Genomic DNA, 16,321 nt, shown 5'->3' with positions numbered 1-16,321 from the left:
AAATCTAACATGAATAGATTCTTCAATAGTCTTAGCATCAGTATTATAAAATCTAAAACCTTTAGATCTATCAGAGTAACCAAGTAATAGACACTTAGAAGACTTAGCATCAAATTTATGCAATCTATCCTTAGTATTGAGAACATAACAAACACAGCCAAAAGGATGAAAATAAGAAATGTTGGGTTTTATGTTCTTCCACAATTCATAAGGAGTCTTATTCAGAATTGGTCTCACAGAGATTCTGTTCTGAATGTAACATGCTGTATTTACTGCCTCTGCCCAAAAGTGCTTAGCCATGCCAGTTTCTTGGAGCATGGTTCTAGCCATCTCCTGAAGAGTTCTGTTCTTCCTCTCAACAACACCATTTTGTTGAGGAGTTCTGGGACAAGAGAAATCATGTGCAATTCCATAGGAATCAAACAGACTCTCAAACTTGTCATTCTCAAACTCTCCACCATGGTCACTTCTGACACGCACAATCCTACAAGCCTTCTCGTTTTGCACTTGAGCAATGAAGGTAGAGAACACAGCATGAGACTCATCCTTGCGGGTTAGAAACTTTACCCATGTCCAGCGGCTATAGTCATCAACGATAACCATCCCATATCTCTTGCCACCTATAGACTCAGTTTTCACTGGTCCAAAAAGGTCGATATGCAGAAGTTCCAACGGCCTTGAGGTTGAGACAACATTCTTTGCCTTGAAAGGGACTTTTGTGAATTTGCCTTTCTGACATGCTTCACAAAGAGCGTCTGAAGCGAACTTCAGATTGGGTAAGCCCCTGACAAGGTTTAGCTTGCTCAGCTGAGAAATCTTTCTCATACTGGCATGCCCTAACCGTCTATGCCATACCCACTGCTCTTCATTAACAGACAGAAGGCACTTCACATTCTGAGCCTCCAACTCAGATAATCTGATCTTATAGATGTTGTTCTTCCTCTTGCTGTTAAACAGAACAGAGCCATCGATCTGACTTACAGCCCGGCAGGACTTTTGATTGAATATAACATCATAACCCTTGTCAGCTAATTGACTTATAGACAATAAGTTATGTGTTAAGCCGTCTACCAATAAAACATTATCAATGCATGGACTACTATCTACACAAATAGTACCAGTACCAATAATTTTACCCTTTTCATTTCCTCCGAAGCCAACTTCGCCTCCAGGCTTAAGTTTCAGCTCTCGGAACATACGCTTTTCTCCCGTCATGTGACGCGAGCATCCACTGTCCAGATACCATGATTGGTGTTTCAGTGGAGCTATCAAGGATATCTGCAACATAGATAATCTTGTCCTTAGGTACCCACTTTCTGGGTCCTCTTTTGTTAGTTACCCCAGAGGTTCTGATCACCTTGGGTGTCTCAACATGATATTTTAAAGGAATATTTGCATGATATTTAGTCATAGAGAAAGATCCCTTTTTAAGAGGGTTTTTAGCAACTTTAGCAGGTACAGGATCAGGCAATATGGTACCAGAGGGAACAAAGCATTCATATAAAGATTTAGCTTTAGACACAGAGGGCTCATTTCTAATTGGTTTAGAATAGCCAATGCCATGCATTCCATTTCTGCTTACGCCATAGATCATTGAAGCCATTAAGCTTCTATCCACGCTTTTAGCTAGGAATCTTTGAAAAGACTTTTCATACTTAGATTCATTTCTACAATCAGAAGCATCACAGGCAACAATTTCTTCTAACTTAGCAATCTGGTTCTTAAGCACAGAGTTAGAATTGATCAAGGCATGATTATCATTTTTCAAATCAGAAATAATTTTCTCATGTTCAGAAGGAGTCTTGGAAAAAGCAGATAAGTTCTTTTTCAACTTTTTATGCTTAGACAATAAAGAGTTATACTTATCCATGATATCAGACAAAGCATGTTTCAGTTCAGAGGTAGAGAAAGAAGCAAATACCTCATTTTCATCGTCTGAGTTAGGATCTCCTTCTGATTCTGAGTCAGAGTCAACAGCTTCCTTTGACTCTGCTCCTTTGTCTTTGACAATGGCCATGAGTCCTTGGACTTCACCATCAGAGTCAACATCCTCTGACTCTGATTCATCAAATGTCACCATCAGACTCTTCTTGGTCTTGAAGTGCTTCTTTGGCTTCTTGTCCTTCTTCAATTTTGGACAGTCACTTTTGTAGTGCCCTGATTCTTTGCACTCAAAACATGTGACTTCCTTGATTGATGACTTCTTCTGGCCTGAGGATTCAGACTTTCCTTTTGCCTTTCCAGAGCCTTTGTATTTGCTCTGCCTGTGCTTCCAGATTCGGTTGAGTCTCTTGGAGATCAGAGTCAGCTCATCTTCATCAGAATCTTCTGATGCTTCTTCAGATTCCTCTTCTTCAGCTTGAAGAGCCTTTGACTTCTCAACCTTAGCCTTTTCAGATTTGGATTTCAAGGCTATATATGGACTTTTTCCTCAGATCTTGCATCTCTGAGCGCTTCAGCTCATGGCATTTCAAAATGCTGATGAGTTCTTCTAAACTCATATTCTCAACGTCTCTCGTGAGCTCTATTGAAGTCACCAAAGGCATCCAACTTTCAGGAAGACACCTGATGACCCTTATGACATGATCTTTTGTTGTGTAGCTCTTGTTGAGAGGTCGTATGCCAGCTACAAGCAACTGAAATCTGGAGAACATTTCTTCAATGGACTCATTTGGCTCCATGATGAAGGATTCATACTTTTGGATCAAAGACAATGCCTTTGATTCTTTGACTTTCTTGTTTCCTTCATGAGACATCTTCAGAGATTCAAAAATGCCTTTAGCAAACTCACGATCTGTAATCTTCTGGTACTCTTCATAGGAAATAGCACTTAGAAGAATTGCTCTTGCTTTGTGATGTTGTGAGTACAGCTTCTTTTGATCTGCAGTCATCTCTGACCTTGGGATCTTCTTGCCATCTGCATCAACTGGACGCTCGTAGCCATCCACAATAATATCCCAGAGATCTGCATCGAAACCCAGAAAGAAACTTTCCAGTCTATCTTTCCAATATTCGAACCTTTGACCGTCGAACATAGGAGGCTTTGCATTGTAACCATCTCTTTGAGTTTCACTGGTGGTGGCAGCCATTGTTTTTCACACCGGCCCGGATCACTGAACACTGTTAGGTGTGGTAATCAGAACTTGCGCTCTGATACCAATTGAAGGTATGAAAAACGGTAGAAAGGGGGGGTTTGAATAACGTTTTCAGTACAAAACTTCCACCTTAAAGATTTTGACAATCTTTCGAGAACTCAAGTGCTAAAGATAAGAGATAGAAAAGCACACAAGGATATTATCCTGGTTCACTTGATAAATCACTCAAGCTACTCCAGTCCACCCGTTAAGGTGATTTCTTCCTTCTTAGAATGAAGGCAATCCACTAATCAGTTAAGAGTTACAACTGCACTTGAAACCTACAAGTGACTAAAAATTACACTGACTTAGCTCACACTAAGATTCACTCTCTTAGTCTTCTCTAGGATCCGATCAACCTTGATCTCCTAAAGGAACTAAACAAACTGTTTATCAAAGAATTGTTTACAAGAGATTTGCTTCTAAAAAGCTAATAGTAAACTCAATGAATTTCAGATGAAAGAAAGCTTAGAAGAATTTGAATATGTCTTGCGTATGTGAATGCTTCTCTTAGCCGCTTCTTTCAATCTTCAGCCTCTATATATACTCCAAGGATTAGGGTTGAGCGTTGCATGGGAAATGCTACCGTTGGAGGGCAGTTCTGGAAAATCCAGCTTCTGCTGTGGCTGAGAACGTTAGGTAGGTCGTCAGGAAGGTACACTTGCTTTTGTACTTGGATAGCGACTTGACCTTTTAACCTAGGAGACTTCTGATCAGGGGAATACTTCATATTGGAATTTGTGAAGCCGGTTGATCAGAGTCAGAGGGAAAGCACAGATCCTCTGACCATTGTATCTTCTGATTCTGAACTCAGACGGAAGAACATGGCCTTCAGAGTTTCTTGCTTCTGGACTTCAGAGTTTCCACTATTCAGCTTCTGCAACTTCAGAGTCTTCTACACCATCAGAACATCTGAACCTTCAGTGTTTCTTGGTTATCAGAACTTCTGGATCTTCAGAGCTTCTAGTGACTGAGTCCTCATCAGAGTTTGTACAACTTTAGAACTTCTGAAGCTTTTCCACTGTTCATACTGAACATGGTGAATGCGAAAGCGTTGCTTGGGTTACTCTTTATACACAGTGCTTCTGATTTGTGTGAGATTGAGTTGAGGTCAGAGCCTGTAAATAGCACACTCAGAAAAACACGTTAGAGTACCACAATTGTTCATATCAAAAGGTTAACTTGTAATCATCAAAACATAGAGTTGTACTACTAGATCAAAACTTGATCTTACATATAATAGTTTTTTAAATTGATTAACATTTAATGTATTTTAAAACCAAAAAATTAAAAAGAACGCTTTTAATGTATTGATAAAAGTTTTAAAAAGGTGATTGTTAATACCATTAAATAATTATTTTATTTTTTATGCATTGTTTCTATATTTCTATCCACGTTAATTGTATTGTTAATGATTCGATTAATGCTTGAAATTAAAATTAGTCAAATATAATTATTTTTTTTAACGTCAATATAATGATTGTTTATTAGAGGCAATGTTATATTTATTTGAAAATTTAACTGAATTTATTTTTTTATAAGTATAACTAAACTTATTTATGGATATTAGTGAGAAAAACATACCGATTTACACGCGACCAAATTTTTCATGTTTGTGCGTGGAAACAATTTTAGAAACTCATCTTCTTCAGTAGCTTTGAAGCTTTCAAGCAGGACATTCATTACCTGTGTTTGAACCGCGTCACACTCAAATAACCTGAAAAAAATAATTATTAGTTGGAATTGTCGTTAAAAGTTGTTGAAACGATTATTCAATATTTTGTACAAACTAACCTGTCTCTGTAGCAAACCGCTTCATGAATGTTAGGATTGAACATGGCTGTTGTGCAATTTAACCCAGTAGTTAACTGGTTTTCACCTGCCAATTTTTTAGTGGTCAGATGTTATTTACATATTGGACACGTTAGTGTTTTATAGAGAAGTTTATTTTAGAAATTACCAAAAATTTGAACAATGTACCTTGATGCCTTGTTACTGCTCCCAGTAATATGATAACAACAACATGTTTGTTATCTTCTCCACTTAGAACTGCATCTAGATTTTTGACAAATTCGTCGTATAACAAACATTTAATTTTTTTCCTGCAAAAATAATCAATAAATCGCACTTATTTATTGTTTCGGCTGGTAAAAAAAAAATTCTCCAGTTTATATGGTAAAAGGTAGCTTACCCTTGAGATTCGATTTCAATGTCTCTAATATCATTCGCTACTTCGTTCCGCTCATATCCATGGTAGTTTCCGACATGTGTAATTTCCCCCATGACATCTATTTTAATGTTGACGTAAATGCTTGCAAGTGATAACATTCGTGAAATTATTTAAATCAAGGAATTTACTTACCAACCAAGTATCTCTCATTGAAATCATCGTTAAGAACATCATGCATGTTGTCAAACTTCAACTCACGGAAATGAACCATACTTTCATCATATTTAAATATCCTTGTACTATTCAGAAAGTGTAATTTATATTGGTGCCTAGATGAACTTAAACCTTGGAAATTATGCCATACGAAAAAATGTTCAAAGCTGTATACTAGACCTTCATTGATTTTTTTTGAATGACGTTCTGAATTGATTAGCCAGCACTCTGCGTGTATAGTATGACCCTACAAATGTTGAAGGTTCATATGAATGTAAGTCTATGAAGAAAATTAAACTATGTCAGGATATTTGATTTAAAAGTCGATGTTTTTTTGTTACTAACCTTTCGATCCATCAACAACAGATTATAGGTTGATGGATGATTTCCTTCTCCTTCATCTTCTTTATTCCACACCCTAATGACTCTGACAACAACTTTCCAGTTATGAGTGGTAGGATTTATTTCGTCAAGATTACCGATGCGATGATTCATGATGTTATTACTTCGAAGGAAATGGAAGATTGTCGTGTGTTGTGGTGGAGAAGAGATTGGTGTTATGTTATGAGTAAGGAAGTATATATCTATATATATCGGTTGCTCTCAAATGATGCAATGCTATTTTTTTTCCTGGTTTTTTTGTTTTCAGTTTTGATTTATTATTCCTCAAATTATGGTTAATCATTATGACTTGATGTGCGTATATGATTCCGGACGTTATATTTCATTTGTGTTTATATACTTAATTGCTAATCAAGTCTTTTTATTCCTTTATTTTTTCAATCTTCATAATATCATTTAATATTTCATGATATTGTTTGATTATGTCCAAATTTAAAGCATTATATTTTGCATTATTAATGGGAGATTCGTTTTTAATGGGAGCCTTATCATTAATTTCTCCTTTTTTTCGACATTAGTTATGCTTTTGAATTCAAATTGTTGGCGTGTTGATTTTTTCTAAGATGTTTATATTTTTATAATTAAATGCGTTTTGATTTTTTTAATGTATCTTAATAATAGTCCACTAAAAACTGTATAATTAGGTGTAATTACACATTAATGATGATGAAGTAAAACGGTTTTTTTAAATGCATTTATTATCTTTTCTATATACATATGATTAATTAACGTAATTTAAGCAGCTTATTTGGATTAATAAAATTAAATAATTAAATCAAGTTATTTAAGGAAAAACTTATTGTGTCATTGAAAATGAAAAGAATTTTTTTTATTCCTTTTAAATTTAAAATTCTAATCAATGTCATTCATTAGGTGATTATTTCCCTTTTTTACCTAAGATTCAAATTGATGTAACTTCGTACATATACTATGAACAGAACTGTCTTGGCAGAATAATAAAAAACAATAATCCTAAAATTTCTAGTCATTTATGGATGATTTATTTTTAATTTTTGGCTGATTTAATGCTAATTTATCTGTATTGATGAATGTTTTAATTAGGATTTTTCATTTATTTTGTATTTGTATTTATTGATGAATGTTATAATTATGATTTATTTATTTATTTTGTATTTGTATTTATTTGAGAAGCATTTATTTCGAAAAAAATCCAAGTAAGAAAAATATATTTTAAAGTCATTATTAAAATTGATTTCAAATTCTAGACGTTTTTTATTTTTTTCATTTCAAATTTAATAAGATGCTGAAATTATTAGTATTAAATGCCTTAAATTATTAAATTAAGAAATTATTAGTAGACATTATTTAGGTCTGTTAAACTTTTTAATTTTATGTGTTGATTGGAAACATTAAATTGAATGACTATTTTGAAGGAAATTTTGGTTTAATAATGTAAATTTAATATGAATTAATTATTTCGGGTCAATGCAGTTTTTAATTTGAATTATTTACATTACCCTATACATTACCATTATTTAAGAACGTTGGAATTTATCAATGAATGGAAGCTTAACTTTTTTTTAAATAAAAAAAAATTCGTATTGAAAGTTCTGTAGTTTTTTTTCACAATTAAAAGACTAAATAAAAAAATTTATGGATCAAGTTTGGTATAATTATTATCGCAATAATAAGAGAATGTCGATTTTTTTTAATAAATGAATGCTTTATTTCTTATTTTGGTTAATCGAACCATTAACTTTTTTCATATTTATTGATTTGTATTTATTTGAAAAGCATAAATTTCGTAAAATTTCCAAGTGAGAGTTTTTTTTATCGAAAGGGAAAGATCCTCTCTCAACATGGGTACAGTGACCTAAAGCTCAAGTAAGAGTTTTTTTTTAGAAAGCGAAAACTTTTATTAGATGGAATGGTCAATAGTACAAACAACACTCAACAAAGTGAGCATAATCCCTCAATAAAACATAGAAAAACCTAAAAAAGCAATTTAAGTCGAGCTAAATTGCTACCCGATGATCCTTTGGGTAAAAACACCTCAAATGCACAAGTAAGAGTTTTTTTATTAGTTTACAATCAAAGTTCTTTTCTAATTATGAAAGTGTTTTTTTTTATTTTTAAATTTCACATTTACTAACATGCTAAAATTAATAGTATTAATTGCCTAAAATTATTAAAAACTTACTTATTATTTGAAATTATTTAGATCTTTCAATTTGATTTTTTTAGGTATTGATTGGATTGACTAAGTTATATGACTATATTATTATCTTCTTTTTTGTTTGCATTTGTTAGGTGAAAATGTTTGAACTTTAATCACTTGTTTGAATAATTTTATATATTTTTTATTCACATGGTAATATGTTTCTATACGCTTGAAGTAGAGTGTGCGTGAATGTTTTCCGATGTATCGAAAAAAAAGTGTGTGTGAATGGTTATTTCTTCGTAACGGTGTTGTGGAAGATACAAATTTATTAAATCAAAAACCTTCATTTATTACATGAAGAAGAAGTGTAAAAAAACTTACAAAGAAAAAAAATAATAAAAACAATAAAAAAACCATGTCCAAGCGAACGCCAAAACTAAAACCTGAAGGACATTATAATAAATTGAGTCAATTTGTGATATCTCATGGATATCACCGTCATCCAGAATTTATTCGACTACACAACTATTTAAATTGTGAAGTGATTAACTTCGGATAAATCAACATATGAGAAACCTGTAATTTTTTTGACAAACTTCCTATTAGATTGAAGAAGATTGTCAATTTGTAGAAGACAAAGTTTCTTCAAGTAAGCTCTTGAGTCGATCAAATAATAACAAAAGTTGGAATGATACCTGGTTGCTTAAGAGTTCTGTGATATTCATGTTCGATGCCCTTAGCCAACAGTTTCCAAGTGTTATTCCATATTTTATATGGGCTGCTCAAAGTATTTGTTATGAGAATTTAAGCACATAACCTTCTGAATTTATGAGAATTTTTAGTAGTTTAAAACATAATTAATACATATATTCAAGCACGCTAATTTTCAGCATTATTTTATTTAACACGTACTAACATGCATAAATTATTAGTACACATTTATTAAAAAATTTAAAAAGGTATCTTTTAGTCAATAGTTAATAATTAATTTTTTAGTTTATAGACTTTTTGAATTCATTGCGGTCATAACATGAATTGTAAAAAAAGAAATAGACGTAATTAAGGAATTAAAACTTATTTGGAATAACAATTATTTTTTAAAATAAATGACCGTTATTAGTGCACTAAATTTGTAATCATTAATTTTAGTTTGTCAAAGCTGGTTTCGTTTTTAAAATAAATAACAAGTTTGTCAAAGCTGGTTTCGTTTTTTCCAAAAAAATCTCAATTTTAAATTTTTTGAAAAAGGCACAATGATTTTGTGATTTTGTGGCCATGAATGGCTGGGATATTTAGTCACTCAATTTTAGGTGTAAATGTATGCAATATTCTTTCAGCATCTCTTCATAACAGGGAAGTATATTCTTTACCATAGCCCAACACATTAGGAAATAATTTTTTTTTCAAAAGATAACAGATTCATTAGTACAATGAGAATGAATATAATACAATCAAAGACTGTATTTTTAGTTTTTTACTATCATTTGGTTTGGGTTCACACCATTATTATATAAGGAGCAAAGTTTTCTATTGTAAACATTAAAAGAATGCAAAAGATTATTACCGGCTAATTTGGTCCCTCTAAAATATGCTTCTTTTTTACTTTTATCTTCTTTAATGGTTAATTGAAAAAAAATTAAAATCATATATCGTTCAAGTATAGTATCCATTCACAAAACAGGAACACGTGACAATAAATATAGAACAAGAGGTGTGGTGATCCGTGAGGGAGGAGGAGCAGGAGGGGGCACAAAACATGATATCCCTCTAATGAAGAGGTCCAGTGTGTCATCTTCCATACTTGGGCCTTTGAGCACGGGATTCTCACCCCCTCTAAAGAAGAAAAATACTGACGATGGATTGGGATTGGCGGAGGCTGCGGATGAGCAGTCCCGCCCACCTCAATGAAGATCATATCGTGAAACTGTCGTGGGCTTGGGAACCTACAGATTGTACGGATTTTAAAAAAACTCATCCACTCCAAAGATCCCGACATGGTGTTCCTTATGGAGACTAAAATGTATACATCAAAGGCTCTTCAACATAGAGGTATTTGTGGTTTACCTAATATTTTTCCAGTTCATTGTGCAGGGCGAGGGAAATCTAGAGCAGGAGGCTTATGCCTTTGGTGGCACATTGATATTCAATTGGAAATTATTAATGCATCATTGCATCATATTTTGTGTACTATTTTGCACCCTGATAAGGCAGTCCCTATGACAATGGTTGGCCTTTCTGGCTATCCCGAGGAGGGTAGGAAAATAGAGACATGGAACCTTATAAAAAATTTGATGCCCAGGACCTGAGGGCCTATGTGGTTATCGGAGACTTTAATGATGTCTTATCCCCCTTTGATAAATTGGGTGGGGACCCTCCCGATTTGGGACATACTCAGTGGGTTAATCAGATGTGTAGAGATTGCGGCCTATTTGAGGTGGAGTTCTTAGGGAAGCGGTTCACTTGGTCTAATAATCGAACCGCTCCGGAAACTATTGAAGAAAGGTTGGATTTAGCTTTGATTCATGATGAGTGGAATGCCCTCTGGCCGGTCACATCTATTGTACAATTCAAGCGACACCAGTCCGACCATAGCCCCATCCTTTTAAAGTGTGGTACCAGTAGAGGGCGGAAGGAGCTCAAACGAACGCATATGTTCAGGTTTGAGGAGTTATGGCTTTAGGAAGGAGTTGAGTGTGCAGAGGTTGTAACTGAATCATGGTGCAATGGGGGAACATATTTTCTTACCAGAATTGCAAACGTGAGTAGTGCTCTTGATGGTTGGGGCAAATCCAAGTTTGGAGACTTACCCAAGAAAATTGTTGATCAGCAAGCCTTGTTGCAAGACCTTCAGGGAAAAACCCAAACAGAGCAAGTGAGGTTGGCAACTAGGGAGGCATCAAAAGAGTTGGATAACTTGTTGGAGCAGGAAGAGATCTGGTGGGGTCAGAGATCAAGAGCCACATGGCTAAAACATGGAGATAAAAACTCAAAAAATTTCCATCAGAAAGCGTCCCAAAGGTGTAAGAGGAATATGATTAAGCAAATCCGAGATGACCGAGGAAGGAAATTTGAAGAGGAGAAAGACATTTCTAGGGTCCTTATGGACTATTTTACTAACCTTTTTGCCACTTCACATCCTTCGGGGGTGGAGGAGGTAACTTCTTTGGTTGCAGGTCGCATTTCTACAGCTCATCTGACTGTCCTCAACGAACCTTTCAGCAAGGAGGAAGTTGAGGAGGCGCTATTCCAGATGCACCCAACAAAAGCGCCACGCATTGATGGTCTTCTTGCACTTTTTATCAAAAATTCTAGAATGTTATAGGGGAGGAGGTGTCAGAGTTTTGTCTTCAAATTTTGAGCGGTGCTCTATCACCAGGTATTATTAACCATACTTTGCTGGTTCTTATCCCTAAGATTAAAAAGGCTGAGCATGCGAATCAATATAGACCTATCAGTTTATGCAATGTTATCTTTAAGATTATCACTAAGACAATTGCAAATAGGCTAAAATTGATTTTGCCGGATCTTATTAGTGAAAATCAAAGTGTGTTTGCCCCAGGGCGTTTAATTACTGATAATGCGTTGATTGCCTATGAATGCTTCCACTATATGAAGAAGAAAATTACTTGCCGCAATGGCACTATGGCGCTAAAATTGGACATGTCCAAAGCGTATGACCGTATTGAATGGTCCTTTCTTGAGGCAGTACTAAAAAAGATGGGTTTTCCTGATAGCTGGGTAAGTCTTATTATGAATTGTGTGACATCAATGTCCTTTTCTATTATGTTAAACGGAAATCCTCAGCCTGATTTTGAGCCACACAGGGGACTTAGACAATGGGACCCTCTATCTCCTTATTTATTTATCCTATGTGGGAAAGTTTTATCAGCTCTAATTGAAAAATCTATTCTTTCGTCTGACCTTACTGGCCTTAAAATTAGTAAGCATGCTCCTGCCATTTCACATTTGCTGTTTGCAGATGACAGTGTCCTGTTTGCTCGAACAAGGGTTGAGGAGGCCCAGTGCCTGAAAAATATTCTCACCATCTATGAGAGAGCTTCTGGACAGATGATTAATCTTGAAAAATCTATTATTTCTGTGAGCCGAAACGTACCTGATAATAGTTTTCATGAGCTTAAGCAGTTGTTGAATGTACAGGCGGTGGAAAGCTTTAACAAGTATTTGGGATTACCGACCATCATTGGTAAGTCTAAATCTCGAATCTTTAGTTTTGTCAAGGATAGAGTTTGGAAAAAACTTAAAGGATGGAAAGAGAAATTCTTATCACGAGCATGGAGGGAAGTTTTGATTAAATCCGTAGTGCAAGTGATACCCTCTTATGTTATGTCATGCTTTGTTTTACCTGATGGTTTATGTGCAGATATTGATTGTATGGTCTCAAAAAATTTCTAGGGCGGAGATCCATCTCGACAAGGTCTACATTGGACAAAGTGGGAGAACCTATGCAAGAGTAAAACGGATGGTGGCTTGGGATTTAGAGACTTTAAATCTTTTAACTTGGCTTTGGTGGCAAAAAATTGGTGTCGTATTTACACTAAACCAGAGAGCCTTTTGGCGCGATTTTTCAAGGAAGTCTATTTTTATAACTGTAATTTGAGGTTGGCTAAAAAGCGTTTTCCTTCTAGCTATGCATGGTCTAGTATCATGAAAACTAGTTGGATTTTCTAGCGTGGGGGAATGTGGAGGATTGGGGATGGAACCCAAGTCAATTTATGGACTGATAAATGGTTGCCTAGTGGATCTTCACTATAGGCAAGACCTAGCTGCAGAACTAGCACTATCTAAGGTGGCCAATTTAATTAACCACGAGCAACATAGCTGGAAGAAGGACTTGATAGAACATGTTTTCAGTCCAAGCACAGCTGAGGAAATTCTTTCAATCCCTTTGAGCATAAATGGTGGCCTGGATGTACTGTTTTGGACCACAGATTCAAGAGGTCAGCACACTTCTAAGGCAGGTTACAACTTCCTAATGCACCAAGCGTCCCGTGAAGCTCCTTCATCATCCTCATTTGTTTTGTTCACGGCGGGGTTCTGGAAAGGCTTTTGGGCATCCACGGCCTTACCTCGATGCAAGCAAGTGAGTTGGAGAGTGGTTTCAGGTTATCTTCCTTTGAGAGCGAAGCTGATTCGGCGCCATGTCGATGTAGACCCAGGCTGCAATCTGTGTGCTGAAGAGAGTGAGACGGAGGAGCATCTTTTTATGCATTGTCCATCGACTTGTCAGGTCTTGTTTGCATCACCTCTGTCTCTCCGCGTTGACAATTTTCTCACGTTTGCAGATTTTTGGAGACACATTCATGAGCTGCATGATAGTGAAGTTATGGCTCTAGTCCAGACAACTATTTACATGATGTGGGAGGCCCGTAATCACCACCAGTTCCAGCAGCGACCTTCTTCAATGGAGGACATTCTCCAGCGAGTAGCAAGCGTGCAGGCGGAGGTGCGTGTAGGTGCATCAGCTCCAGCTACGATTGAGAGAAATGTGGCTTGGTGCGGACCTAATCGTGGCACTTATAAGTGCAATTTTGATGCTTAATTCGTGGATGGGAGACCGACCGGTTTGGGTATGGTGGTTCGTAACCATAGAGGTGAGGTGATGGCCTCTGCGTGCTCCTATGCAGTTCATGTTACCACTCCTCTTCTGGCTGAAGCAATGTCCATGAGGTGGTCCTTACAACTGGCTATTGATTTGGGTTTCCGACGAATTTCATTGGAGATAGATTGCCTGCAGTTGTTTAACCACTGGCATGCAAAGGAGGATGGTCGGTCGTATTTGAGTTATATTATTAGTGATTGTCGTTTATTGAGTTCTGCTTTTGATTTAGTTTCTGTTATATTTGTTCGCCGTAAGGGTAATGCGGTGGCGGATTTTTTGGCTAAGAATGCGGAAGCTTATACCGATATGGTATGGGTGGAAGAGGTCCCTTTAGCCGCCGCACTGCTTATTGATCGTGATGTAATGAACCTTTTGCCGGTTGGCCTTTAATATATTTGCAGTTGAATTTCATAAAAAATAGTATCCATTCACGTTTTAAAAAAATTATATTATACATTCATCAATTAAAAAAAGAATTATTAAAATAGGCTTCTTTTTTACTTTAGTTTTTACGGTTAATTGCAAAAGAAAATTAAATTGATTGTTATAGTATCCATTCGCAGCAAAATTAAAATATTCATTCATCAATGATGGCATCTTTTGTTAGTATATTTCTTACAAGAGCGATTGTAGAGACTTTCAAGCTCAAGAATTATAAAGTATTTGAAGTGAGATTTGACTTTGAGGCTATACTTTATGTTCTAAGTCTAGAGAAAGTGAGATAAGAGGAGTTGACTCTGGGTATGGTTCTCTTATTGAAGCAGACGATGTCAAAAGATTTCACAAAGATTCTAGCCGTTGGATCAAATGGTGCTTTAGTGTACTTGTGTCAGGTACATTAAATGCATGACACTATTTGATGAAGATTTTTTTCCCAAAAGAAGTAGTCTGTCAGTTGGTAGATAGCATTGGTCTTTGCTTCTATTCGTTGAGAAGCAAATATGGCAGCGTGATGGTGACAACGTTGTACTCCAACTTTGGCCATTGTGCTTTGTCAGATCACGTGCTCTCCTTTTGAAACTTCTTCTCCAAGTTTGTCTAATATCTTTTTTTGATTCAAAGATAACGCTCATTCTTCAGACGATCTTCTTCGGTTAGATGATCTTCTTTCTTCCAATGGTCATTTTGAGTAAGACGATGCGCTTTGACCAATAGAATGCAGCTTTTTCACAGGGATTGAACTGTCGTTTTGTGTAGGCTATTTAGACTTGAACAAAACAACATAGTCATAGACGATAAGTCAAAATGTTTCTAAAATATGAAATTTTTAGTGTTCCATTATGCCTTTAAAATTGTTATCGTACAAAACATGATAAACGATGTAATTAGACGTTTGAACTTAACAAATTTAATATAAAATATAAACAAAATAAAGTATAATTTTTTTTGTTGTAAAAAAATATATATAAACAAATGGTAACTCACGCGGTACCAACGTCGTCAATGGGGGAGCGCCAATATTTAAGAGGCAATAACAAAAACTTGAGGAAGCATTTCAACCATAAGAGCATCTCCAATGGTAGTATCTAATGTTAAATACATACTCATATGAATATCTATTACCATTGAAGTACATATTCAATTCAAACATGACAAGGATGAGTATGTGAGAATGAATATTCTACACTAGACTTGAAAAATGAGCTTGTATTTATTGCAATCACTTATAATTAATATAATTAGTTAAAATAGAGATAAATAATAAATAATGAAAAGAGGTTTGTCTGGCTTGATATGATCATAAAAAACATTAAACTCAAACTATCATGCATGTCATGAAGAGAAATAGATAAATTGGCTGAAACAAAATATAACTGAACCATGACTATTCATGTTACAAATTAACTAACATTTAATACCCCATATTAAACATTTGGGATAGAGTAGATATTTCAAATACACATCTTTTTGTTGCACCGGACTCTCTAGAAGCATTTGAAGCTTTGCCCATTAACCTTGAAAAATGTATCCTAGCCTTTCCTTTTTCATTTCCACCGCACCACGGGGAAAATCGTTAGTGACAATAAAAGGGGCCTCCTAGCTTGAGGGAAGCTTATTGGGTATAAGTTTGAGATGAAAGTTGAAAAGAAGAACTTTTGACCCACATAAAACTCCTTCTTCAATATCACTTCATTATGGTTGTCTTGTCTTCTCCTTGAATATCTTGTAGTTTTAATAAGCTTTTAGATGAAGCTCCTCAAACTCTTGTAACTCTAGCTTTCTCTTCATTTTAGACTTCAAAACACAAATTGCAGCACTTCATTTACCCAATAAAATTGATGTCCAAAATTGAGTCCATATGGATACACTCGTCAATCCACAAACTCGCCAAAATTGGCGAGAATAGGTTAGGGTCGGTCAACCTACCCTACCCAACCTACAATCCGACGAGCCAAGAACAACAAAATATTGAATTACCTACGATGAAAACTTCACATTTTGGACGAGTTAAATGCTTGAGAAAGTATTGAGTTTTATACTTCCCATTTTAAATGAGTTGAATTTAGTACTTTACGTTTTAAATTGTTTATTTAGTTAGCTTCACATATTGTGTGATGAATTTCATTTAGTATTATTTTAACTTTGTTATACATTTGTATGAAATTTGATGCAGTTGCATTATCAATTATATTTTTTAAATTTATTAAATTAACTTATGT

The 16,321-nt window shown here is 35.3% G+C and overlaps 1 protein-coding gene across 6 annotated transcripts; it reads left to right on the top strand.

Moving 5' to 3' along the window:
* Positions 1-9,775: 9,775 nt before the first annotated feature.
* On the top strand, positions 9,776-14,086 carry LOC130709921 (uncharacterized). Of its 6 annotated transcripts, XR_009010231.1 has the most exons (5): positions 9,776-10,061; positions 10,133-11,417; positions 11,601-11,779; positions 12,021-12,245; positions 12,423-14,086. XR_009010231.1 is itself a non-coding variant. In XM_057559050.1 (3 exons), exon 3 carries the CDS (start codon positions 12,756-12,758, stop codon positions 13,599-13,601), a length of 846 nt encoding a protein of 281 aa, XP_057415033.1. In that variant the 5' UTR covers positions 9,776-11,417; positions 12,200-12,245; positions 12,455-12,755; the 3' UTR covers positions 13,602-14,086. The 6 variants fall into 6 exon arrangements, 1 of the variants encoding a protein (XP_057415033.1); XR_009010230.1 differs by having other exon boundaries at positions 9,776-11,417; positions 12,200-12,245; positions 12,455-14,086; XR_009010232.1 differs by having other exon boundaries at positions 9,776-11,417; positions 12,200-12,245.
* The last annotated feature ends 2,235 nt before the right edge of the window (positions 14,087-16,321 follow it).

This window comes from Lotus japonicus, chromosome 4 (assembly GCF_012489685.1).
Source record: "Lotus japonicus ecotype B-129 chromosome 4, LjGifu_v1.2".
NCBI classification, from domain to species: Eukaryota; Viridiplantae; Streptophyta; class Magnoliopsida; order Fabales; family Fabaceae; genus Lotus; species Lotus japonicus.
The sequence above is the reverse complement of the archived record's forward strand: the minus strand, read 5'-3'. Positions and strand labels throughout refer to the sequence as shown.

Excerpts from the sequence above, each read along its gene's own strand:
- LOC130709921 (XM_057559050.1), top strand. The coding sequence starts at position 12,756 with ATGGAACCCAAGTCAATTTATGGACTGATAAATGGTTGCCTAGTGGAT.